This window comes from Pongo abelii, chromosome 13 (genome assembly GCF_028885655.2).
Source record: "Pongo abelii isolate AG06213 chromosome 13, NHGRI_mPonAbe1-v2.0_pri, whole genome shotgun sequence".
In the NCBI taxonomy this organism is placed as follows: Eukaryota; Metazoa; Chordata; class Mammalia; order Primates; family Hominidae; genus Pongo; species Pongo abelii.
In genome coordinates, this window is record NC_071998.2 from 25,511,079 (window position 1) to 25,537,419 (window position 26,341).

Below are 26,341 nucleotides of genomic sequence, written 5' to 3' on the forward strand. Positions count from 1 at the left end.
AGAAGAGAGAATCACTGCTCTGATTTGAAGTGTGTAAAGTTCTTATCTATCTACGTCAGTTAACACTGGTATAATATAGAAAAGAAAATGACCCTCAAGAGAAAGGTTTCATTGAGCAGAGGGTAAGAGGAACAATAACAGGGTAGGAGACACCTCCTGAGAAGGTCTGCTTGTGTTCAGCTGAAGATTAATAGGAAACAGTGAAAAATCAATGTCCTGTGATCAGTAACTTTAAGGACAAGCTTGGTTCTCTTTCTGGCACTACTGACATTCCCACCATTCTAGCTTCGAAATTCTGGAAAACCAGAAGATTCACAAAAATAGAGAATGTAGAAACTTCTGGTTTTGTGCCTGCAGGATTGGCACCAAACCCTCGGTGCTCACTTGCTCCATCTACAAGGCAGCACCCCTCCCAGAGGCAGCCGGGGAGGCCTCTCCACCAGGGCCTGGGCTGGCTGGTGGTGCGGCTTCCTCCCTGGGTGCAGCACCTAGTGCAGGTCTCCTACTTGGCCATCTTGCGGATCATGTAGTTGAGGATGCCCCCGTTGAGGAAATAAGTGAGCTCCACGTCAGTGTCAAACCTCATGACAGCCTCGCAGGTCTTTCCAGTATCCAGCTGTGGCACAAAGAAACAGAAGAATCACTGAGGGAGGCAGTGAGACAGCTCTGCTCAGAGGAAATTCTGCCCAGCCTGCCCCTCAGGTGTGGTCCACACTTCAGCAACACTAGCAGCACATGGGGACAGGCAAGGCTGCTGGCCCCAGCCCAGACCCGCTAAATCAGAAGATGCATTTCAGCAAGATCCCTGGGAGGCTGCTTTGCCCATTACAGTTTGAGAATCACTGCAGACTGTAAATGATGGGGGTGAAAGGCATCTAAGAACTAGAAATAGCTTCTCAGGGCAATAGCTATTAATGACATTGGGGTGATATGTTCTAAACCTCTGGGGGCTCCCTGTGGACAGAAGTATCCAATCAGCAGAGATTTCATTAAGGTTGTCCCTTAGGCAGCTGGCCCATCTGCTTATCTGAGACACAGACTTTTGCACTGCCTTTGCCTGGGGCACCGAATCCCCCCTGGGACCTGGTGCTGGGCACTTTATCTTTACCTTGCCTAGGGATCTATCATTTTCACTCTTGGGCTAATCAAAGCCTAGTGCCTATGGGCAGGCTCAGGGAGGGGTGAGTATATCTGTTGCTCACATTTTTATAGTGAAATGTCACATCCCTGAGCTCTCATCACAAGAGACCAGGAACAGGGTACAGTAGGGGGTGGGAGGTAAGAATGGAACTGAGGATAACTCTGAATAAACAGAGAAATTAATAAATCCATAGGCATCATCCTATGTTGTGAAGGCAGGTAGAAAAGATGCTAGTAGGCCTCCTAAGTCTAATGCAGTCCTAATGAGTGATATTTTTTGCCTTCTAAACCTCACTAATTTCCTTCTAACAAGATTGGTTACAAACAAGGGGGCCCCTTTTGACAGGGCCTGGCATAGAGAGGCTCCAGCTTACCTTGACCTGGACTTTCATTCGTGGTTTGAGGTTTTCTGGAATAATGATAGTGTATCGTTCTTGCCCTGTGAGCCCCAGGGCATCTGCATTCTCACCAGGGAGATATTCAAGTGGGATCACCCCCATCCCAACCAGGTTACTGCGGTGAATGCGCTCATAGCTCTCAGCCAGGACAGCTTTGATTCCCTGAGGAATAAAGACAGTAGCTTAGACAGAGTTCCAATCTTTTCTTTGGATACACAGGTTTACAAAAGACTTTGTGAGAGAGCTGGCATGATGGCCGAATAGGAACATCTCCAGTCTGCAGCTCCCAGTGAGACTGACACAGAAGGTGGGTGATTTCTGCATTTCCAACTGAGGTACCCAGTTCATCTCATTGGGACTGGTTGGACAGTGGGTGCAGCCCATGGAGGACAAGCCCAAGTGGGGTGGGGCATCATCTCACCCAGGAAGCACAAAGGGTCAGGAAACTTCCTCTCCTAGCCAAGGAAAGCCATGAGAGACTGTACCAGGAGGAACGGTGCACTCTGGCCCAGATACTGCGCTTTTCCCATGGCCTTCACAACCAGCAGACCAGGAGATTCCCTCCAGTGCCTGGCTTGGTGGGTCCCACCCACAACGAGCCCAGAAAGCTAAGATCCACTGGCTTGAAATTCTTGCTGCTAGCACAGCAGTCTGAGGTTGACCTGGGATGCTCGAGCTTGGTGGGGGGAGGGGCGTTGGCCATTGCTGAGGCTTGAGTAGGTGGTTTTACCCTCACAGTGTAAACAAAGTCTTGAACTGGGTGGAGCCCACCACAGCTCAGCAAGGCCGACTGCCTCTCTAGATTCCTCCTCTCTGGGCAGGACATCTCTGAAAAAAAGGCAGCAGCCCCAGTCAGGCACTTATAGATAATACCCCCATCTCCCTGGGACAGAGAACCTAGAGGGGGGTGGCTGTGGGTGCAGCTTCAGCACACTTAAATGTCCCTGCTTGACAGCTCTGAAGAGAGTAGTCGTTCTCCCAGCACAGCATTCGAGCTCTGATAAAGCCAGACTGCCTCCTCAAGTGGGTCCCCGACCCCCGTGTATCCTGACTGGAAAACATCTCATACAGGAGAGCTCTGGCTGGCAGCTGGTGGGTCCCCCTCTGGGACGAAGCTTCCAGAGGAAGGAACGGGCAGCAATTGTTGCTGTTCTGCAGCCTCTGCTGGTGATACCCAGGCAAACAGGGTCTGGTGTGGACCTCTGGCAAACTCCAGCAGACCTGCAGCAGAGGGGTCTGACTGTTAGAAGGAAAACTAACAAACAGAAAGTAACAGTATCAACATCAACCAAAAGGACATCCACTCAGAGACCCCATCCGAAGGTCACCAACATCAAAGACCAAAGGTAAATAAATCCATAAAGATGGGGAGAAACCAGCAAAAAAAGGCTGAACATTCCAAAAACCAGAATGGCTCTTCTCCTCCAAAGGATCACAACTCCTCACCAGCAAGGGAACAAAACTAGACGGTGAATGAGATTGACAAATTGACAGAAGTAGGCTTCAGAAGGTGGGTGGTAATAAACTCCTGCAAGCTAAAGGAGCATGTTCTAACCCAATGCAAGGAAGCCAACAACCTTGAAAAAAGGTTAGGTGAATTGCTAACTAGAATAACCAGTTTAGAGAAGAACACGAATGACCTGATGGAGCTGAAAAACACAGCATGAGAACTTCGTGAAGTATATACAAGTATCAATAGCTGAATTGATCAAGTGGAAGAAAAGATATCAGAGATTGAAGATCAACTCAATGAAATAAAGCAATAAGAAAAGATTAGAGAAAAAAGAGTGAAAAGAAACAAACAAAGCCTCCAAGAAACATGGGACTATGTGAAAAGACCAAATTACGTTTGACTGGTGTACCTGAAAGTGACAGGGAGAATGAAACCAAGTTGGAAAACATTCTTCAGGATATTATCCAGGAGAACTTCCCCAACCTAGCACGGCAGGCCAACATTCAAATTCAGGAAATACAGAGGACACCACAAAGATACTCAACAAGACCCATAACTGTCAGATTCACCAAGGCTGAAAAGAAAAAATGTTAAGGGCAGCCAGAGAGAAAGGTCGGGTTACCCACAAAGGGAAGCCCATCAGACTAACAATGGATCTCTCTACAGAAACCCTACAAGCCAGAGGAGAATGGGGGCCAATATTCAACATTCTTAAATAATTTTCAACCCAAAATTTCATATCCAGCCGAACTAAGCTTCATAAGTGAAGGAGACATAGAATCCTTTACAGACAAGCAAATGCTGAGAGATTCTGTCACCACCAGGCCTGCCTTACAAGAGCTCCTGAGGAAAGCAATGAACGTGGAAAGGAAAAACCGATACCAGTCACTGCAGAAACATACCAAATTGTAAAGACCATCGATGCTATGAAGAAACTGCATCAACTAACAGGCAAAACAACCAGCTAACAGCATAATGACAGGATCAAATTCACACATAACAGTATTAACCTTAAATGTAAATGGGCTAAATGCCCCAATTAAAAGACACAGACTGGCAAATTGGATAAAGAGTCAAGACCCATCAGTGTGCTGTATTCAGAAGACCCATCTAAGGTGCAAAGACACACATAGGCTCAAAATAAAGGGACGGAGGAAGATTTACCAACCAAATAGAAAGCAAAAAAAAAAAAAAAAGCAGGGGTTGCAATCCTAGTCTCTGATAAAACAGACTTTAAACCAACAAAGATCAAAGGAGACAAAGAAGGCCATTACATAATGGTAAAGGGATCAATGCAACAAGAAGAGCTAACTATCCTAAATATATATGTACCCAATACATAAAGCAAGTTCTTAGAGACCTACAAAGAGACTTAGACTCCCACAGAATAATAGTGGGAGACTTTAACACCCCACTGTCAATATTAGATCAACAAGACAGAAAGTTAACAAGGATATCCAGGACTTGAACTGACCTCTGGACAAAGCTGACCTAATAGACATCTACAGAACTCTCTACTCCAAATCAATATAATATACATTCTTCTCAGCACCACACTGCACTTTTTCTAACACTGACCACATAATTGGAAGTAAAACACTCCTCAGCATATGCAAAAGAATGGAAATCATAACAAACTGTCTCTCAGACCACAGTGCAATCAAATTAGAACTCAGGATTAAGAAACTCACTCAAAACCACACAACTACATGGAAACTGAACAACCTGCTCCTGAATGACTGGTAAAAAATGAAATGAAGGCAGGAATAAAGATGTTCTTTGAAACCAATGAGAACAAAGACACAACGTACCAGAATCTCTGGGACACACTTAAAGCAGTGTGTAGAGGGAAATGTATAGCACTAAATGCCCACAAGAGAAAGCAGGAAAGTTCTAAAATCAACATCCCAACATCACAGTTAAAAGAACTAGAGAAGCAAGAGCAAACAAACTCAAAAGCTAGCAGAAGGCAAGAAATAACTAAGATCAGAGCAGAACTGAAGGAAATAGAGACACCAGAAACTGTTCAAAAAATCAATGAAACCAGGAGCTGGTTTTTTGAAAAGATCAACAAAACAGACTGCTAGCCAGACTAATAAAGAAGAAAAGAGAGAAGAATCAAATAGATGCAATAAAACATGATAAAGGGAATATCACCAGTGATCCCCCGGAAATATAAAGTACCATCAGATAATACTATAAACACCTCTACGCAAATAAACTAGAAAATCTAGAAGAAATGGATAAATTCCTGGACACATACACCCTCCCAAGACTAAACCAGGGAGAAGTCAAATCCCTGAATAGACCAATAACAAGTTCTGAAATTGAGGCAGTAATTAATAGCCTACCAACCAAAAAAAGCCCAGGACCGGATGGATTCACAGCCGAATTCTACCAGAGGTACAAAGAGGAGATGGTACCATTCCTTCTGAAACTATTCCAATCAATAGAAAAAGAGGGAATCCTCCCTAACTCATTTTATGAAGCCAGAATCATCCTGATACCAAAACCTGGCAGAGACACAACCAAAAAGGAAAATTTCCGGCCAATATCCCTGATGAACATCAATGCAAAAATCCTCAATAAAATACTGGAAAACTGAATCCAGCAGCACATCAAAAAGCTTATCTACCATGATCAAGTGGGCTTCATCCCTGGGATGCAAGGCTGGTTCAACATATGCAATTCAATAAATGTAATCCATCACATAAACAGAACCAAAGACAAAAACCACATGATTGTCTCAATAGATGCAGAAAAGGACTTCGACAAAATTCAACAGCCCTTCATGTTAAAAACTCTCAATAAACCAGGTATTGATGGAATGTATCTCAAAATAGTAAGAGCTATTTATGACAAACCCACAGTCAATATCATACTGAACTGGCAAAAACTGGAAGCATTCCATTTGAAAACCGGCACAAGACAAGGATGCCCTCTCTCACCACTCCTTTTCAACATAGTATTGGAAGTTCTGGCCAGGGCAATCAGGCCAGAGAAAGAAATACAGGGTACTCAAATAGGAATGTCTCTCTTTGCAGATGACGTGACTGTATATTTAGAAAACCCCATTGCCTCAGTCCAAAATCTTCTTAAGCTGATAAGCAACTTCAGCAAAGTCTCAGGATACAAAACTAATGTGCAAAAATCACAAGCATTCCTATACACTGATAATAAACAGCCAAATCATGAGTGAACTCCCATTCACAATTGCTACAAAGATAATAAAACACTTAGGAGTACAACTCATAAGGGATGTGAAGGACCTCTTCAAGAACTACAAACCACTGCTCAAGGAAATAAGAGAGGACACAAACAAATGGAAAAACATTCCATGCTCATGGACAGGAAGAATAAATATTGTGAAACTGGCCATACTGCCCAAAGTAATTTATAGATTCAATGGTATCCCCATCAAGCTACCATTGACTTTCTTCAGAGAATTGGAAAAAACTACTTTAAATTTCATATGGAACTAAAAAAGAGCCCACATAGCCAAGACAATCCTAAGCAAAATGAACAAAGCTGGAGGCATCATGCTACCTGACTTCAAACTATACTACAAGGCTACAGTAACAAAAACAGCATGGTACTGGTACCAAAACAATTATATAGACCAGTGGAACAGAACAGAGGCCTCAGAAATAACACCACACATCTACAACCATCTGGTCTTTGACAAACCTAACAAAAACAAGCAATGGGGAAAGGATTCCCTATTTAATGAATGGTGTTGGGAAAACTGGCTAGCCATATGCAGAAAGCTAAAACTGGATCCCTTCCTTACATGTTATACAAAAATTAACTCAAGATGGATTAAAGACTTAAACGTAAGACCTGAAACCATAAAAACCCTAGAAGAAAACCTAGGCAATACCATTCAGGACATAGGCATGGGCAAAGACTTCATAACTAACACACCAAAACCAATGGCAACAAAAGCCAAAATTGACAAATGGGATCAAATTAAAACTAAAGCGCTTCTGCGCAGCTAAAGAAACTATCATCAGAGTAAACAGGCAACCTACAGAATGGGAGAAAATTTTTGCAATCTATCCATCTGACAAAGGGCTAATATCCAGAATCTACAAAGAACTTAAATGTACAAGTAAAAAGCAAACAACCCCATCAAAAAGTGGGCGAAGGATATGAACAGACACTTCTCAAAAGACGTTTAGGCAGCCAACAAACACATGAAAAAATGCTCATCCTCACTGGTCATTAGAGAAATGCAAATCAAAACCACAATGAGATACCATCTCACACCAGTTAGAATGGTGATCATTAAAAAAGTCAGGAAACAACAGATGCTGGAGAGGATGTGGAAAAATAGGAATGCTTTTACACTGTTGGTGGGAGTGTAAATTAGTTCAACCATTGTGGAAGACGGTGTGGCGATTCCTCAAGGATGTAGAACCAGAAATACCATTTGCCCCAGCAATCCCATTCCTGGGTGTATACCCAAAGGATTATAAATCATTGTACTATAAAGACACATGCACACGTATGTTTATTGTGGCACTGTTCACAATAGCAAAGACCTGGAACCAACCCAAATGCCCATCAATGATAGACTGGATAAAGAAAATGTGGCACATATACACCATGGAATACTATGCAGCCATAAAAAAGGATGAGTTCATGTCCTTTGCAGGGACATGGATGAAGCTGGAAACCATCATTCTCAGCAAACTAACACAAGAACAGAAAACCAAACACTGCATGTTCTCACCCATAAGTGGGAGCTGAACAATGAGAACCCATGGACACAGGGAGGGGAACATCACACACCAGGGCCTGTTGGCGGGTGGGGGGCTAGGGGAGGGATAGCATTAGGAGGAATACCTAATGTAGATGATGGGTTGATGGGTGCAGCAAACCACCACGGCACATATATACCTGCACATTCTGCACATGTACCCCAGAACTTAAAGTATGATAATTTAAAAAAAACACAACAATGAAATACAGCATACAAATAAACAAAAATGTTTGCATATATTTTGTAACCTTTGCCTTGCTACCTCTATAATTCTCCATTTACACCATGTTTTTAGTTAACGTCAGAGTAAAAAATATCACTACAATCATACTACGTTCTATCAATGTATAAGAAATCACTTCCGTTATAAAGCGAAGGATAATAAACCTAAAAATCGATCAGCATGTGCACATCTGGAAGTACTCTGGAGTTCTATTTCTGAAATATTAGTATTAAATACCAAAGAATTGTTTAATTATCTGATGCTGTTGCTTTAAGTAAACTTTTTATTATTTTACTTCAAAGTCTAGAATATTGATAATGAGATGATTCACAGACAGTGATGACAGTAACCTTTTACCTTTGTTATATCTTGAAAAGTCACTTGGTTTTGTGGACTTTTATAGGCCCTCATTTCCAGTAATTGTGTACTATATTTCAGTGAAATCAGATGTCTAATGTCACAGGAGAAAAAGATGCTTCAGCCTAATTTTGCCGTACATCTTCTAGATTGAAGGTCACAATGAAGCGTTTTTTTACATTAACTTTGTACTCTAAGGGAATTACATCTTGAATACATCTAGGATGACAGAAAATGGCGTAATGAATCTTCAGTTAGTGGTCCTTATTTTTGCCTCATAACTCCGTGTTTTCTTCTATTATATTGCTTTGTAATTGTCTATTTACTGGTCTGTGCCCTACCCCAAATTATAAGCTTCTTGAGCTGGTGAGTGTTAAAAAAACAAAAACAAACAAACAAAAGACTTTGTAAGTTAGAACTGTTCTCACATCTAAATTATTTGTAAGTACATATTAATATTTTACATAAAATGTTATCCTCTAGTGATAAATAACACAATAGCTAGTCTTCACTGATTGCTCATAATGTAAAGGCACTATGTAAGCACTTAAATAATTCCTCTCATTTCACCCTCCACTGTAGATGCCCTTATTGTCCCCCTTTATCCAGGGAGTCAGTTCTGGTATCTGGTAATTGGACCCATGAAGTCTGACAAGTGATGTAACATGTTTTAGCAAAGTTACATTGTATCTGGAATCCACATCACAAAACAACATAAAATTTTCCCTTGATTTTTTCCTACTATTTTAGGTGTATCAGCAGGCACAGAAAGTTCAATCAAAAAAGCAACTTTCAGAACATACCACAGATAAAGTAAACGATTACCTCTTGTGTACTGCTTTTACACTTCCTGCTTCAAAGATCAAATTGTGTTGAATATAGTCTTGATATTAAGCTTAAAGTATGTTTTATTGGGAATCTATAATTGGCAATATACAGCAATAAAGGATGGTACTCCATTAACTAGAACTCCTCATTAGTTTATTATTAATAACTGTCATATAATATTAAAATACCCTAAGAGGTCTCTTGGTATCTAGGGCACACTTTTAAGATGCCCAACACCAGGGTCACTTTAGGAGCTTCTTGAAAACAGATACTTGGGTAATACCCCAGATCTGCTGTATCAGAATGTCTTGCAGGGAGCATGGGGTGGGAGGGGGCTAGTGATTCTTACAATTTTGAGAACCGTGAACTATAGCGCAATGGTTCTCAACCACTGCTGCATACCAGATTCAGCAGGGGAGGCTTTTAAAATCCCAATGTCCAGGCCTTTCTCCTTACCAATTAAACCAGAATCTCTGGAGATGAGATCCAAACACAGGTATTAAAAAAAAATAAATCCCGTAAGTGTTTCCAAACTTGAGATGCACTGCTACAGAGAGAGGGCAGATTCTTTGGGGCAGCAGATCTTTTCTAGGGTTTTAGGGATAGATGGATGTATTCTAGGGAAGTAGAAGGCTTTGTAAACACACCCTATTCATGTCACTAGCTCTGTGTAAAGGCCATGCTGCTTTGCTTCAGAAGCTGTAAATCATAGCTGTCCACTGCTCTCTGGTAAGTACAGTCCAGCACGGCTAAGTGGCCCAGCCTGGACAGCTACGGAACAGAAGACTGTATGGCTTCCTGGGCAGCCAGAACTCAAGCGGTTCTATAGAAAAGGCTGGACTCTAGAGAACCCCTGGGGGCCAGTTCTCTTCTTATCCTCTATCAGATCTTAAGAGTTCCCTACCTGAGTGCTGACTGCCTGGGTCGCGTTTTGGCTACAGCTCCCAACCCCCTTCCTAAAATCCTTTTCTTCTGCAATTATCTGGTTCTTTTCAATAGTTTCCAGAAAAGACAGGCCTTTGACCTACTACCAACTAATCAGAGAACATTTCTATTTTCCTCAGAGCAAAATAACCAATTAAAATAATAGGTGTGATGTTCAAAGACATTATCAGAAGCCTAAATGTCTGGAGAACTGCCTGCCAGACAGCCAGCCACATTTTTTTACTGTACTTGTGGATATGAACTTAGTGTTTCCCAAGTGTATTAATTTGCAAGCCACAAATGATTTAAATTGACATCAGGTAAGCCATGTGTACCCCACCCTGAAGATTCAGGCTGGGTGGCATGATTCTTCTCTGCTTTTAGGGCAAGCAAATGCTCAAGAGGTAAAAGCTCTCTGCTCCCTGCATGGCCCCTTCTATGGGGACACCTCAAGAGGTACAGCCCCGAGATGGCGGAAGGTTCTAAAGAGCTGCCTGGGTATGTGCAGAGTGAGTTTCACTCTTTCATCGAGAGCCCATAAGCAGATATTCATAGGCAGTGAAGAACAATTATAAAAAGTGATTCTCCCAATTTTCCAGGAGACTTAGAACCCATTCTTGCCAAAGTAACTCCTGAAAAAGTCCAGGCTCCTTTTCTCTTCTGTGAAACTGACAGACAATACAATGGCCCTGGCTTATTCCTGACATTCACCTGGAACAAGGGACTTGAATAAATTTGGGGTCCTCAGCCTCCGAGAATGTTATAAAAGCCATGACACCTCTCCCCATGAAAGGCATACATGTACACTTCTGGATATGTTTTCAGAGACTTCGCAGACCCTAGCCTAAAACTGTTCTATAGACATGCCCCCAAGGTCCATTAATGAATGACAGATCCAGTTCAACTCTGCATTGCCCTTCACCAAATAAAATAAATCCAGAGGCACCAAGAAGCACGCCAGGAATAAACACTACCTGCTTTTTTGAGCTTGCTCTTCCTTGACATCTTCTTGGAAAGTAAAGCAACAGGATTTGTGCCTGGGGACCCTCCCAGTTCAGAGGGAGCTGCCTCCTAGGATGTGTACTTCATACTCACCAGCAGGAAAGGGCCCTTAGCTGCCCAGTCTCGGGAGCTGCCTGCACCGTACTCTTTGCCAGCCAGAATGATCAGGGGAAGGCCTGCCTGCTGGTACCGCTCAGCAGCATCAAACACATCAAGCTGAGGAAGAGAAAAGGAAGTTTTACAGATGCAGGAGAGGCAAAGAATGGACACAGGTCCCCTGAGCCCTGGTGAGGGCGGGGCTGGAAGGGTTTGCAGATGGCCAAATCCGTCCAATCCTCTTGTCTACAAATTCCCAATTATCTTGATCTTTTTACTTCTACCAAATTAAATTTTGTTTTTTTTTTTTTGTTTTTTTTTTTTGAGATAGAGTCTCATTCTATTGTCTAGGCTGGAGTGCAGTGGCACGATCTCAGCTCACTGCAACCTCCACCTCCCGGGTTCAAGTGATTCTCCTGCTCCAGTCTCCCAAGTAGCTGGGATTACAGGTGCACACCAGCACACCCAGCTAATTTTTGTATTTTTAGTAGAGATGGGGTTTCACCATGTTGGCCAAACTGGTATTGAACTCCTGACCTCAAGTGATCCTCCCACCTCAGCCTCCCAAAGTGCTGGGATTACAGGCGTGAGCCACTGCATCCAGCCTTAAATTTTGTATTCTTAAAAACCGTTTTATATTCTTTTGACAGAAATGCCTAATTGTTGTTGGTTTTATAAAAACATTAGAATCCTAAGGCATCAGGGGACAAAAGGAAACTAGACCAGATTTTTTCTTTTCCATTGACTAAACTATTTTAAAACTCAAAAAACAGAATCCGACCTAAACATTTTGACTCAATATCAGAAACTCGGTGATGTCAGTTGTAAAATTAGCAAAACACAAAGAAGGTAACATGTTCTGAAATTATATAAAGTGCAAACTTTTATTAGTCCTCTTTCTTCATGGAGGTCAAGGGAAGAGATGCTAGAAATGCAAATGGAAGCCCAAGTCAATAAAAGGTAGAAAAAGATTAATATTTTAGTACATGAGAAACATCTTATACAAATAGATTTGTTTCTCACAGGAAATCTGAATATCTCACTGAACTGAGACTTTACAAAGACATGATATCATCTCTGGTGGTTGAGCAGTACCACTATTTTTCCTGGCTATGTAAGTCAGAAGATAAAATTCCTCAAAAGAGAGACAGGAGCTAAAGAAAACTCTCAAACAGACTTTCACAAATTTGTATTTTGGGGTACTGATGGAACCTGTGGTTAATTTTGCATGCATTACCTAAACCCGGATAGGATTCTGTATGTCTTCAGCTAGACAAAACTCATAAATATAGAAACTGTCATAAAACAGTGAAAATCTTCTTCTAACTGAATTGTCTGGATCCTTTCAAAGACCAGAAAGAATAACTTATCTGATATTTTCAGAGATTATAGCTTTGGGTATTAACAATGTGAGAGTGTGTGCTTTAAAAAGTACTGCAAAGTTGACAATCTCATGGCAAAGCACGTCATGTTACCCAAGATCAGAGGGACTAAGCAGGTCTAGAACTCAGGTCTCCTGACTTTTCTATTAAACACGCCATGCTGAGAGCCACTGACAGCTTAGAAAGCAACAGCTCCCTGCACTCTTATGCTCTTCTAAAGAGAACATAGCATTTAGCTATTTCTTCTGTCGCTGTGCCTGTGTATCTCTAGGTATTATGTTTAAACTACTAGTTCTTGATTTCTCCACTTTTTAAAATTACCTGTCAATATCCTACTTTGAGGATTTACTTCTCTTAACAATCTCTCCTCTTCCACACATCTCCCTTCTTCCCAACCTCCCAATATAGTTATTTTGGTAAGTCAGCATTTGGTGTTTGCATGATTATGACTATGTAAATACTATTTACAGCTAAGCCAGGTAATGTGCTATGATTTCCTTTTCTTGGTGATTTAAGATATGTTTCACTGGAGTCAGTAATTTTCATTTGTTTTGAATGAATTTTTTTGAAAATTACTAATTTTCATTTTTTTCTATGTTTTTCCTGTTTCTATGTCCTTACCCATTAATTAAACCCTACAGTACAAATCACCTTTAAAGATATTCAAACACATCAGACAATTTACCATTTTAAAATCTCTGTCATGGAGCTATCATTCCTGGAGCTCTCAGTACCATTCCAACTTGGGCTGACTGCTTGCTCTCTGGGCTTGGTGCATTCCTGTTACAGAGGACTCTTCCTTCACTAGCATCCTGGGGATTCCCTTCATCTGGATCCTATGTCTTCCCTTTTGATTTACTCCCTCATTTTGGTGGAACACATTGCCAAGTAGCTTCCTAAGGAAGGTATTGAGGGCTTTTTAAAGCTTTTGAATATCTGAATGTGTCATTACTTTAAGTGCACTTGACTGGTGGTCTGATGGGCGTAGATTTTAGGATGCAAATCATTTTCCTCAGTCTAAGTTTCTAGCATCAAGAAGTCTGGAACATGTCTTATTTCCTGTTGTTTCATGTGAGCTGTTTTTCTCTGGAAATGTTGAGATTTCTCCTTTTGTTGCTCTTAATTTCACAGTGATATAACTTGGAGTGTTTTAAAATTATTTAGATGGGCCTTCAGTGGGCCTTTTCAATCTGGATTCAGAGAAATTTTGCCTGTAGTTTTTTGTTTTGTTTTGAAATAATTTCCTCTCTTGCATTTTTTCTGTTCTCTTTTTAACACTTTATTTAGGCAGGTTGTTAGGGCCTCCTGAGTTCAGTTCTTACATTTTTTTCTCTTATCTTTCTGTTACATATTCTGGGAAATGTTCTCAACTAATCAACTTCTCCTTTGAATTTTCTCTTTAAATTTAAAACATTCTTTCTTGTCTTCTGATTGTTATTTCATAGCAACAGAAAATGAACTCTTCTCTAAGGATATAATTTTTTTCTTTTACTTTTTGCACCCCCCATCACCCTGTTCAAGTCTTGGCTCAAATGTCTGTTCATCCTTGATTCTGTCTCATTTAAGATGAGGTTCTAGACATCTGACTAGAAGTTCTATGTCATGCGGGGCTTGTAAATGCGTGTGGTACACTGTGACATTTATTAGGGGTCCCCCAATGTCTATAACTACAAGTCTTTCCCCTTGGTCTCTAAGGTATTCCATCATTCAACATGTATCTTTTTTCATTTAATATTCTGTAACCTCTGCTATCCATTGAACAGGCGTCTGCTGGGCTAGGTCCTGGTTATCAATGATTATTTCTAAAGAACGAGTTTGTGTTACAAAAATATAATCAGTTACGAGTGAGGCAGTATGTGTGGTGGTAAAGGGCACTGACTTCAGAGCCAGACTTTCTGGGTTTTAATTTCAGCTTTTCCACTGTGTGACCCTAAAGGAGTAATATGACCTCTTTATGCTTCACTTCTCAATTTAAAGCACAGATAATCATGGTACCTACCTCAAGGGGTTGTTATGAGCATTACATAAATCAATATATGCAAAGAGCTTAGGAGAACATCTGGAATGTAGTTAAGTGCCATAAACATATTAGCGATTATTATTTTAAAATAAGTCGGCAGGGTTATTTCTCAAGTAAGTTAAATAGTTTACAGGCAATTTCACAGCACTCACTGGAAAGGGAAGTGACACTAAGGACCTATGACATGTACCAGACTCTGTGCTAGGTTTTATATTTCATTCCATTTCATTTTAAGCCTCAGAGCGTTCTTCCAAGGTAAGTAGTATTTTTACTTCACAGGTGAGAAAAACAAGGTTCAGAGATGGAAATAACTTCAAGGTTCCACAGCTAGTATAATGTGGAGCTGGGAACAAATAGTCCCTGCTGCAACACGCTGACCACAGTGCTCCCATTAGAACCAAAACATGCCTCCAAGCACCTCGCTACTCCTTGTTTTCATGTGGATTAGACGAATTAAATTACATGCCAATAAAGTCATACAATAGCACTTCTTGATAAATATCCTTTAATTTAACCTGGTATTTCCCCTTCAAATACTTTAAATGAAATTTAACTCAAAGCTCAATTCCTAAGAAAAGAGACTCAGTGAAACCACGGTTTAGAATCTCTAAGCAAGAAGAAAAGGTTTGAATTTGTCAGTGATACATTCTATGCATATGGACACCTGGCAAGGAGGACTGTAGTTAGGGTAGGATGGAGCTGTGAAGAAAAACTAAAACCAAAGGGCAAGTAACTGTAAATATCCAACCTCCACCAAGGCTGACAAATGCTAGTGTCTGCAGGAAGCAGAAGACAATACTCACGATTTCCCCAGAAGGCAGATGGATAGTCTGTGGTGCCTGCTTGTTCAAAAATCTGTTTAACAAGCGAATGTTGGCAAATGTTCCCCGTGCCATGACGGCGTCATTACCTCGGCGGGAGCCATAGGAGTTGAATTCTCGTGGAGTTAGGCTAAGAAGGCAAGAAAGGAGCTGGCTTAACGAAGCAAACAAAGATTAACCTTAGCTTACACCAAGAAAAGAAAAAAACAAAACAAAACAAAACAAAACAAAACAAAACATAGACCTGGCTATTTCTCTAAATCTCCTAAGCTTTGTTCTCCATGGCAGAAAAGCTGTCCCCAAAGCTTCAACGGAGAAGAGAGAGAGGTGAGAAGGGGTGGTGAGAGGCATAAGTCAGTATTCTCCTGGGTTAACTGTCTTTCAAATCTGGTTAGAAAAAGAAGAAGGAAATCTAAAAATGAATGTTTTATTTGTTAGTAGGGTAGCCTATAAAGCTTCATATAAGATAAAGAGCTAAATTAAAAATAAGTGAAAATGGAAGCAAAGAATTAGGGTCGGCAAATCAGATGGAGCCACAAATAGGGGGAAACACAAAATACGTTCCACAAAGTAACCAGAAATAGTTTCAAATTTGTCCCTGAATTATCAGGAACTCAATGCAAAGGAAAGACACACAGCTGGCAACATAACTTACAACTTTCATGAGAGAAAAATCGAGGCAGTGCTAAAGAGGCAGAACAGCTATTTCTGGTCCCCAAACTGAGGAAATCTTGTCTGTGGGCCCTCAGTGAAAGGAAACTTTGCAGTGTCAGGAAACGTACCTTACAATTAACACAGTGACCAGTTCACTGAGCTGTTCCTTAAAATACTAGAGGGTGGATGTGTTAATATTATTTAATTAATGGTTAGATAGAATTTAAGGACTGAGAGAGTTTAATGGGTTACAGGAGCAGGTGAGTAAGTCTTAGAATCCCTGAAACTATCCAAAATATTGTGGGTATGTGCATTTTTCTGGGAAGGCATTAGATTTGCTTTTATTCAATTCTCTGACGTGTTCATGCCTCAAAAGGGGTCAACAATCAATAGAAAAAAGGCATTTGGATTCTGTTCCTCACATTTGCTCTGGGGAATCACTGAAAGAGCTGATTCAGCAGATGGGGATAGGAACCAGGAATTTTTATGTCCTCACATGATTCTCATGGAAACTCAGATTGGGGAACCACTGACCTCGATTAATATTAATATATGAGACAGTAGTTGATAATACTGGCATACCTATGAATATCAGCACACTACTGAAGAACTGATAAACAGATGAGTAAGCTGCAAATCCTCCAAGCAGTGCTCTGTAAACATTAGGTTTCTCCACCAGGACCTGGCAATGCATGTCAGGTTCTGCCTCTGCCCCAAGTTAAGAGCAGAGCCTTGTACTTTAAAGATCGGCCAACCCGGGGGCAGGGATGACAGTTGGGCCTAATGTATACACTTGCTCAAATGAAGGTCCCTCTCCCCTTCCCCTTGTTGGGATTCACATGTTGATCGTTTCTCCCATGGAAGCTGTTAAGCAGCAAACAGAAAATGCAATTGATTTTTACCCCAGGGTTAAGCCTCAGTGGAAAACCAAAGAGTCTGATTCCAAAAGGCCAGGTGAAAAGAGAAATGCTGGCCTCATTAACTCCATTACTCCATTTTTGCCTTTAGTCCTTCCTGCCTCACTCATACTTACCCTCTGTTAGTTAAGTAGCGAGCAGCAGGACTGTTTCTTGCAATATTTCCAGCTGGAGAGATGTGGTCAGTTGTTACTGAATCTCCCAAATTTAGCAGCACATAGGCATCCACTATAGATTTAGGGGGCTGAAGATCCAAAGTCTAGCAAAGAATACAAAAAGTCAGCATTGGCCCAGGTTTTCTCAAACAAGTTACCAGATCAGTCTCAACGATGGTGGCCCATGGGCCTGAATCAGATGACAGTTCCACACCAATGCACAGAAAATTCTAGTGTTCTAGTTTTTATGAAAGATGCTAAGAAAACTAAGGTGAATTTACTCAAAACATTCATATCTTAATCTTGAAGAAAAGGTAAAATACTGGCAATATCCCCTCAAAAGCAACAGTAATGCAGCTGCAAATGACATTCTCTCTGTTCACATCCCTAGAACTCCTCAGATGCTGAGGACAACTGGAATCCTCACTTCTACTGCATCCCTTCCCACAGTGACCCACCCAGGAGAGCATAAACTTCTAGATCATCAGTTCCAGGGACAATGTCCCTGGTTTTTATGGGTATAAGGTTCACTATGGTGGGCTCTGGGGATGCTCTCCTGAAACAGTCCCTCAGACTCTACTAGGTTTAAGTCTGGGTGATTACCAGGGTGGCTGTGTACATCCACGCAGAACCCCTGCATAGAGAAACTATAGACCCACGGCAGCCAAATATCCCAGACTCCCAAAACTTTCCCTGGCAGTATCTGCTTGGGTTTGCAAAGGTTTTAATAAAATGGGTAGTCAAAGCAAGAGTATGGGGTAATAAAGTAGATATTATTAGGAAAGAAATCCTTCAAAGAATTCATTTTGTTAAAAACTAAAAAGCCATACCAGGTTTTCAAAGAATGGTGGTGATTTGATATATGTAGATTCGGAATTCCAGAAAAACAGCTTATCTGATGGGGTTGCTAAGGCATTCCAGCTTTCATTCACAGTCTTAAAAAAGAAAAGAAAGGCAGATCTAATCACATCCCATTCTAGAGAAAATTTAATATGCAAACACAAAACATACATTCAAGCTAAAAGATACACTAAATTTTTTTATTCTCAATAGCCACATACAAGAGTTCCTTTATACTAATAGTGGGTCATGCTAAGTAACTTAAAAATCCATAGACACTGTGGGCTGGGTGTGGTAGCTCACATCTATTAATCCCATTACTTAGGGAGGCTGAGGTGGGAGGATGGCTTGAGCCAAGCAGTTGAAGACCAGCCTGGGCAAGATGGCAAAACCATGTCTCTACAAAAATAAAAAAAAAAATTGTCTGGGTGTGGTGGCATGTTCCTGTAGTCCGAGCTACTCGAGAGGCTGAGATGGGAGGATTGCTTGAGCTCAGGAATTTGAGGTGGCAGTGAGCTATGATGACACTACTGCACTCCAGCCTGGGTGACAAAGCAAGACCTGGTCTCTGAAAAACAAACAACAGCATACATATGCACCGTGACAGGCAGCTTCTAGGATGGCAGAAGGGATCCTGCCTCCTGGGATTCACATCCTTAATTGACCCCCTCCTGTTGAGTGTGGGCTGAAGCTAGTGACTATCTCCTAGATAAGGTTATTGAGACCTGCCTTCTGACTCTCTTGCTCTGATGGAAGCCAGCTACCATGTGTGAGTGGTGAAGAGACCCTCATAGCAAGGTGCTGAGGGAGGCTTCTAGCGAACAGCCAGTGAGAAACGGAGGACCTCAGTGCAACAGCCCTTGAGGAACTTGATCCTGCCAATAGCCACATGAGTGAGCCTAAGTGGACCCTCCTCCAGAGACTGCAGCCCCAGATGACATCTTATTGGAACCCCGTGAAAGTACACAGTGAAGCTGTGCCTGGATTCTTGACCCACAGAAACTGGGAGACAATATATGTCTGTTGTTTCAACTCACTATATTTTGGGGTAATCTGTTACATAGCAATAGATAACTAATGCATATGCTTATCAATAACTTAAGAAATAATAATCCAGATTGTACCAAAGGGGAAATTACTCTCTGAGTGTTTTGGGAAGTGGCCTTCCAGGTCACACAAACACTGGGTAGCAAATGACAGCTGCTATGCATTAAAATTGGTTTGAATTCTGTCCACAGGTCCATTAACTCGGCCTTTGGAGGAATGCATTTAACATAATGCCTGCCAAGCTCCCTAACACCATCTCCCAAGGAGCACCTTGTGAAGAGTGCAGTGTGTGAACATCACACCCACATCACGCTTTCCCCTAGACAGTTCTACTCTCATTTAAACCACCAGCCACAGTCAGAAGCCCTCGGGTCAGTTGAATGCAGAAAGCGGGGAAAAGAATAATGTCCAAGAGTCTCAGAATATAATGCTGAGCCCCACACATTTCCTCCTATTTGTAAAATGTATGAAAAGTTTTATTTCAGTAGTTTGGCACTTCCTACTGAGTGGCCTTAATTTTTTTATTTTTAAGTGTGCAAAAATGCATTGAGAGGTGCATTCAACCAATGGACTCCACTTAGTGACACAATATAGTGACCACCAGGGGTCCTCGCCACAGCTGACACACACCCCTGGGTGTCCGAGAAAGGCGTGGGGTTTTGGAGAGCTGAACCTGAGGCCTTTCTTCTCTAGGCTGTCACCGACTTGTCCAAGTCTGGGAACATTTGGGGGAGGTGGGGTTTGTAAAAATGCGAGTCACAGGAGAAAAATGACGGAGAACCACCTCCCCAGTTATCTGAAGAAATAAATGTTACTTTGTATAGTTTATACTCCCGTTAGCCTTGAGGTCTGCAGACAGGACACAAAGGGAGCAGCTTTCCCTTAGATCCTCTGGGGCGGGGAGGGCAGTGTGGGACCTCACCTCTATTTTCTGATAGACTTCCTTAAACATCCCTGGGATGACATACTGACGCTCCACTGCCTGGATCTCGTCTCTAGTCGGCCAGATATCTTTCAGAAATACCTGCTGTCCCCTTGCATTTACTCCTGGGGAAAAAATGTTTATTAATGAGAAAACTTTCTAATATGCAATTTTCATGATTATACAGAGTCAAGCCTCGTTCTCCTCAGTAGTTATGTTCTGTAAAGCCCATGTGAACACTGAATGAGTGGATACGGAATCACTGCCACTGGAGGAAATACAGGGTTAGGTTCCTGCAAGCCTCTGGTCACCAATCAATACATAACCTTGCTTCATGTGAGGTTTATTATTCACCTTATTTAACAGAAATTGTTGACTCACTGACATTGAACTTCCAGCCAACAGCACTATAACTCTTCTGAATGAAGCCTATCTAAACACAATGCTCATCACAGTCGGCTTGTGCTTAAGAACACCAGAAGCACTTCCGGACTATGCTCAAGGACCATTTTGAACAGCGAAATCACCACAAAAAGCACAAAAATACAAAAAGCATGGCACTAAGTAGACCAAGAAAGGGATCCTTATATATCGCAGGAGAGCTGAAACAAGAAGTCAGAGTGACACCTTGTCAGATCTCAGCAAAGAACGTGTGTGTTGAGTGATATAAAGTTTTCATCCCTTTGTGCTGATCTGTGAATGACCGTGAACATACTACAAATATTGATTTGGCGGTTAAAATACATTTTAGTGACTAGGCAAATCTGCAAGCATAGAACTCACAAATAACGAGGATCAACTGTACGTCTAAAGTTATGATTTCCTAAAAGTAAATTTCAGAGGCATTGTTTTCACATTATCTATTCGGCTTAGAATAGATTGAGGCAGGCAGAGCAAGCAAGCTGATCTGGGAAAAGGAAATGATGTATCATTTCTTTGGAATTCTGAGAAGTTGAAATATCTGCAGTATGTTTCTACAGAATATATATTAAAACAATGCCTATCATTAAAGTGAGAGCTAGAAAGGGAGGAACTACGGAAGAAACCAGAATAGCAAGATGTCTATTCCTTTTGGCACCTATTTTCCTTTTGTTATCCTTTACCCTCAGTAGATTCTTGTTTTAACTACTGCAGTTAAGTCTTAGCTGTATATTGGGGAATAAAGAAATGATTCTCTTCTTTGTCTTATCCCTGGAGGCTCTAGGCTTCATTTCTTATTAAGGAAAGCAGCAACTTTCTTCTAGTAATATTTCTGAATTCACTGGAAAAAAATTATGGCCGCACAAACAAAATCTTACCCAATGGCTCTTTCTCAAAGTCGATTCTGATGGTTCCAGCAATTGCATATGCTATTACTAAGGGGGGAGAGGCTAAATAATTGGCCCGGGTGTTGGGGTGAACTCGACCTTCAAAATTCCTGTTTCCAGATAGTACTCCAACAGCTACAAGGTCTCCCTGTGTAAGGCAAGAGAAAAATCAGGTCACTAAAAGAGACCGGCTAGGCTTCTTGTCTCAGACCATTGGCAAGAGTTTCCACATCGCAAGGATACAGTCCTTTAAGCTGCCCTTTCACTTGGTTCTCTCCCACTAGAGGGGAGAAGGGTACACCAGGGTGTCCCCATGGGAGACACTCTGGGTCAAAGGAAGCAGAGACATGTTTAGTGATTTCTGCTCATGAGAAAATATCAGGTAGTTAGAAGGCAACATACTAGTTATTGCTGCCTGGGGCCCAAGAACAGGTGGGAAAGATCTAATAGTTGATAGTTAAAGGAAGTCACAATGACTTACGTAGATCCTATAATTAATGCAAAGCAAACCAAATAATATTTTTCAAGGTTCAGCATTTTGGGGATAAAAATCAAGCCAAAGCAATTTAGATTCATTTGTGTGGAGACTTGTCTCACTTTGAACCAATTTTCAAATTATTTGGGTTGGTGCAAAAGTAATTGTGGTCTTCATCACTGAAATGGCAAAAATCACAGTTACTTTTGCACTAACCCAATACCTATAACAAACAACTGTAGAGCTCTTTGTAGTGAAAACCAGCAAGTACTGAGCACCTACTTGAGTGCCAGACACTGCACTAAGTGACTTATGTTTATCATCATCTTAATTCTCACAACTCTGTAAAATAGATACCATTATCATCTCCAATATACAGTTGTGAAAACCCAGGCACAGATAGGTTAATTAACTTGCCCAAGGTTACCCAGCTAGTAATTCTAACTAAACTCAAAAGATCATACTCTAAACCACATCCCCTGCTTCCATGGACCTTCTTGAAAATATCAGCATTTTTGTCACGTTACATGAAGAGAAACAACTGCTCTGAAGACCTACAGGCACCTCTGCAATTACCTGTGTGATGGCTTCTACCACAGGTTCAGGTAAAGGCCCACTGTTGCCAATGCAGGTCATGCAGCCATAGCCCACCACGTCAAACCTAGACACCAAGAGAGAAGCACAAAAAAAAAAAAAAAAAAGAATAACTTTCAGTGAGCCCTTCTGCTGGCCACAGTTTCCAGAGACCACTGTTCAAAAAGGAATTGCAGTGCATGAATTAAGTTCAGCATAGTGCTATTTCTAAAAGTTTCATTCTTGAGAGCATTCTGATATATAACATAAGAATACTATTCATATTTTTAACTTATAAAAAGGAATCAAATTGAATGAGCAACAATTTAAAAAAGTTGAAATCATATATGCCATTTAATATCTTCATTAACTACTATTGTTGTATAATCCTAAGGAGATTTGAATTTTATGAGGCACATGAATAAAATATATGTCATAAGTCAGGAATAATATGGAAATTGGAGAAAGCGTATTTGGCAATGAATACATTCATGCACTGCACAATGTTTCTGTTAGTAATAGACCACATATACCCAACGGAGCTGAAAAATTCCTATCACCTAGTGATGTTGTAGCCATCGTGATGTCACAGCGCAAGGCATTTCTTGTTTATGATGATGCTGTATAAAGAAACTCACGCTGACTTTTTTTTTTGAGATGGAGTCTCGCTCTGTTGCCCAGGCTGCAGTGCAGTGGCACTATCTCTGCTCACTGCAAGCTCCGCCTCCCGGGTTCATGCCATTCTCCTGCCTCAGCCTCCCAAGTAGCTGGGATTACAGGCGACCGCCACCACACCCGGCTAATTTTTTTTGTATTTTTAGTACAGACGGGGTTTCACCATGTTAGCCAGGATGGTCTCAATCTCCCGATCTTGTGATCTGCCTGCCTCGGCCTCCCAAAGTGCTGGGATTACAGGCGTGAGCCACCACACCCGGCCACGCTGACTTTTTATTGTTCTTTTAGAGTGTACTCTTTTTATTTATTTAAAAAAAAAAAAAAGCAAACCAGTTAAGTGTAAAACAGCCTCAGGAAAGTTCTTCAGGAAGTATTCCAGAAGGCATTATTATCATAGGAGATGACAGCTCCATGGATGTTATTGTCCCTGAAGACCTTCCAGTGGGACAGATGTGGAGGTAGAAGACAGTAATACTGACAATCCTGACCCTGTGTAGGCCTAGACTAAAGTGTGTGTTTATCGCTTAGGTTTGTTTTTTTTTTTTTTTTTTTTGAGACAGGGTCTTGCTGCCACCCAAACTGGAGTACAGTGGCGTGATCATAGCTCACTGTAACCTCAAACTCCTGGGCTCAAGCCATCCTGCAGCCTCAGCCTCCTGAGTAGCTGGGACTACAGGCATGCACCACCATGCCTGGCTAATTGTTTTACTTTTTTTTTTTTTTTTTTTGTAGAAACAGGGGTCCCACTAGGTTGCCCTGGCTAGTTTCAAACTCCTGGCTTGAAGCAATCCTCTTGCCCTGGCCTCTCAAAGCACTGATATTACAGGTGTGAGCTACTGGGTCCAGCCTGTCTTGGTTTTTAACAAAAAAGTTTAAAAAGTAAAAAAGTAAAAACTTCAAAAATAGGAAAAAACTTACGAAATAAAGATATAAAGAAAATATTTTGGAACAGCTATACAATATGTTTTAAGCTAAGTGTTTTAAGAGTCAAGAGTTTCAATAAACTTAAAAGTTTGTAAAATAAAAGTAAGCTACGGTTTACATTATTGAAGAAAGAAACTTTTTTTTATGAAGTTAGTGTAGCCTAAGTGTCCAGTGTTTATAAAGTCAACAGTAGTGTGCGGTAATGTCCTAGGCCTTCACATTCACTCTCCACTCATTCACTGACTCACCCAAAGCAATTTCCAGTCCTGAAAACTCCATTCATGGTAAGTGCCCTAGAGGGCAAGAGGGCCCTCTTTAGATGGAATGTAAGGGCTTAAGTCTAACTACCAACTGATAAACGACTATGCAATTAGATATCATCAGATAATCTCACATCTGTTACAAGGTGACACAGCAAGATACATGAGGGATAAAATTCAACAAAAGCAATGGTGCAAAAGAGAACTCTCCCTCACCCAAGCTGAGACAGATAAGGCATGACTCCGCTTTCTTGTAGGTAGTAGGTGACCACGCCACTCCCAGGAGACAGGCTAGTTTTGATGTAAGGCATCACGTTCAGGCCAGCATCCACAGCTTTCTTTGCTAACAATCCTGTGAAATGGTAAACACAGATGCAGTGTGGGTGGCTGCCTGCTCTAGGTGCCAGGCGCACTTCAGAAAAGAGCCTGATTTTCTTCAGTCTGCATTTCCTGCCACCACCTGACCATGCTCCCTTCATGTTGGCACTATCTGCTGTTTCTGCTGCCAAACAGAAATCTAAAGGCTCCCTGGCCAACGGTCATTTAGATGTATGCAGGAAACTCAAAACTAGGCAAGGAAATGAAGAAAGAGACTTGCTTACTTTTTTTTTTTAAAGAGATAAATGTAAAACCATTTAGGAATATATTACAAAATGAGTTTTTAATTTTTTTAGAGGGAAAATGATCTTTCTAATTATGTTTTATTTGGATGAAAATCATCATTGAAGGAGCCCTTTCTGAAACTATATCAACTGTGTGCTGGCTGGCAAGGAACGGTCAGCCAAGAAGTAAAAATCGAGTGTTCAGATATATCTTGAAGTGGAGGATCTGCTGGACTTTGGCAGATACAGAGACTGCTACTGGAACACTGGGCGCTCTGTCTTAGGAAGTATTACAGAAGTAGCAAAAACATGAGCAGTGGGGGTGGGGACATGAGAGGACAAAAAGCCACAGACAAGCTGGTAACTTGTCTACAGAAGACTGGTTTGCTCCAGACCAGACAAGGAAAGCTTAGGTGGCAATACACGGACTCAGGCAAAGAAGGCTTTCCTAATGCCCATGTCTGCTTCATAAAAAGGAACTGCTGACACTGTCTGGTCTGTGGATGGATATAAGAGGAGCTTTGGGGATGACTAAAAACTTGGAAACTAAAGAGACCTTATAGTAGGGAAACCGCATATGTAAATATTAACAACTCAACCAGAATTGCGAAACAGGTCAGTGGCCCCAGGTTTTATCAGCCAGTGCCCTGTGCCCTCATTCAGAAACAGCTCCCAGCATTCACGTCAGAACTGAATCCTGCTGCTCAGGGGTTTCACGGAGAACAAAGTCTGTGATAACACTTTATTTTTCTTCCAAAGTCTGACACAAGAATGTAGGCTTTCCCAGAAATCCAGCTTCCTTTGCTTTCCTTTACTTATTTTGTGTGTTAATTCTCAAGAGAGACTATTATGCAGTGTGCATTCTATTTTAAAAACTTTGCTTTGGACACTATTTATTGTGTAGATATTTATGGGCCAATAAATATCTGTATCTGGAAAAGATGAGGTTCAGGGAACTACATGTACAACTCCGTCAAGGCCCTGGGCTCTGTCTCGGGCTATTTCCACCTACACACATGTATGACCACGAGGATGGAGTCAAATGCACTTACCTGCCCCTAACATCACAGACGGATTACTGGTGTTTGTGCAGCTAGTAATGGCAGCAATGACCACAGAACCATGAGCAAGGGTGAATTCAGTGTTATCATAGATAAAGGTCTTATGGTCATTATGATGTTCAGGAGCGATTTGGAATCCTTTAAATCCTTGCTAAAGGAAGAAAAAATGTATATTATATAGGAATATATTTATATAAGATATACATATATCTGGCTAGAGGAAAAAACATATATATAGTCAAAAGTTCTCACTTGAGAAGAAGGAATACTTTGGTAACTATAATTTTAAAGGCCAATTCTTAACAAAAGCATAAATATCTCTGCAAGTAAACTGTGAAATGCTACAGAAAAATTACTCGTTTTAAATCTTTACAAAAAGCAGTCATGATATCTGAGTCTTACTCTGCACTGAAATTAGTAACAATTACTTCCTTCCCACCTCAAAAACGTAAATGCTAAAACTACAAATTTAAAGTTAGTCTAAATTGAACTCAATGACATTATTGTACAGTTTAATGGA

The 26,341-nt window shown here is 41.2% G+C and overlaps 1 protein-coding gene across 1 annotated transcript in view; it reads right to left on the reverse strand.

Moving 5' to 3' along the window:
- Positions 1–19: 19 nt before the first annotated feature.
- The window catches only part of ACO1 (aconitase 1), a gene marked incomplete at its 5' end in the record, with an annotated part of 70,545 nt that continues 44,223 nt past the window's right edge, over positions 20–26,341 (reverse strand). Inside the window, 11 exon segments of the mRNA NM_001133292.1 lie at positions 20–616; positions 1,515–1,700; positions 11,184–11,306; positions 15,392–15,539; positions 17,097–17,239; positions 17,966–18,070; positions 19,945–20,069; positions 21,243–21,399; positions 22,303–22,387; positions 24,375–24,510; positions 25,813–25,972. Of these exon segments, the coding sequence (NP_001126764.1) occupies positions 503–616; positions 1,515–1,700; positions 11,184–11,306; positions 15,392–15,539; positions 17,097–17,239; positions 17,966–18,070; positions 19,945–20,069; positions 21,243–21,399; positions 22,303–22,387; positions 24,375–24,510; positions 25,813–25,972 (1,482 nt within the window). The 3' untranslated portion in view covers positions 20–502.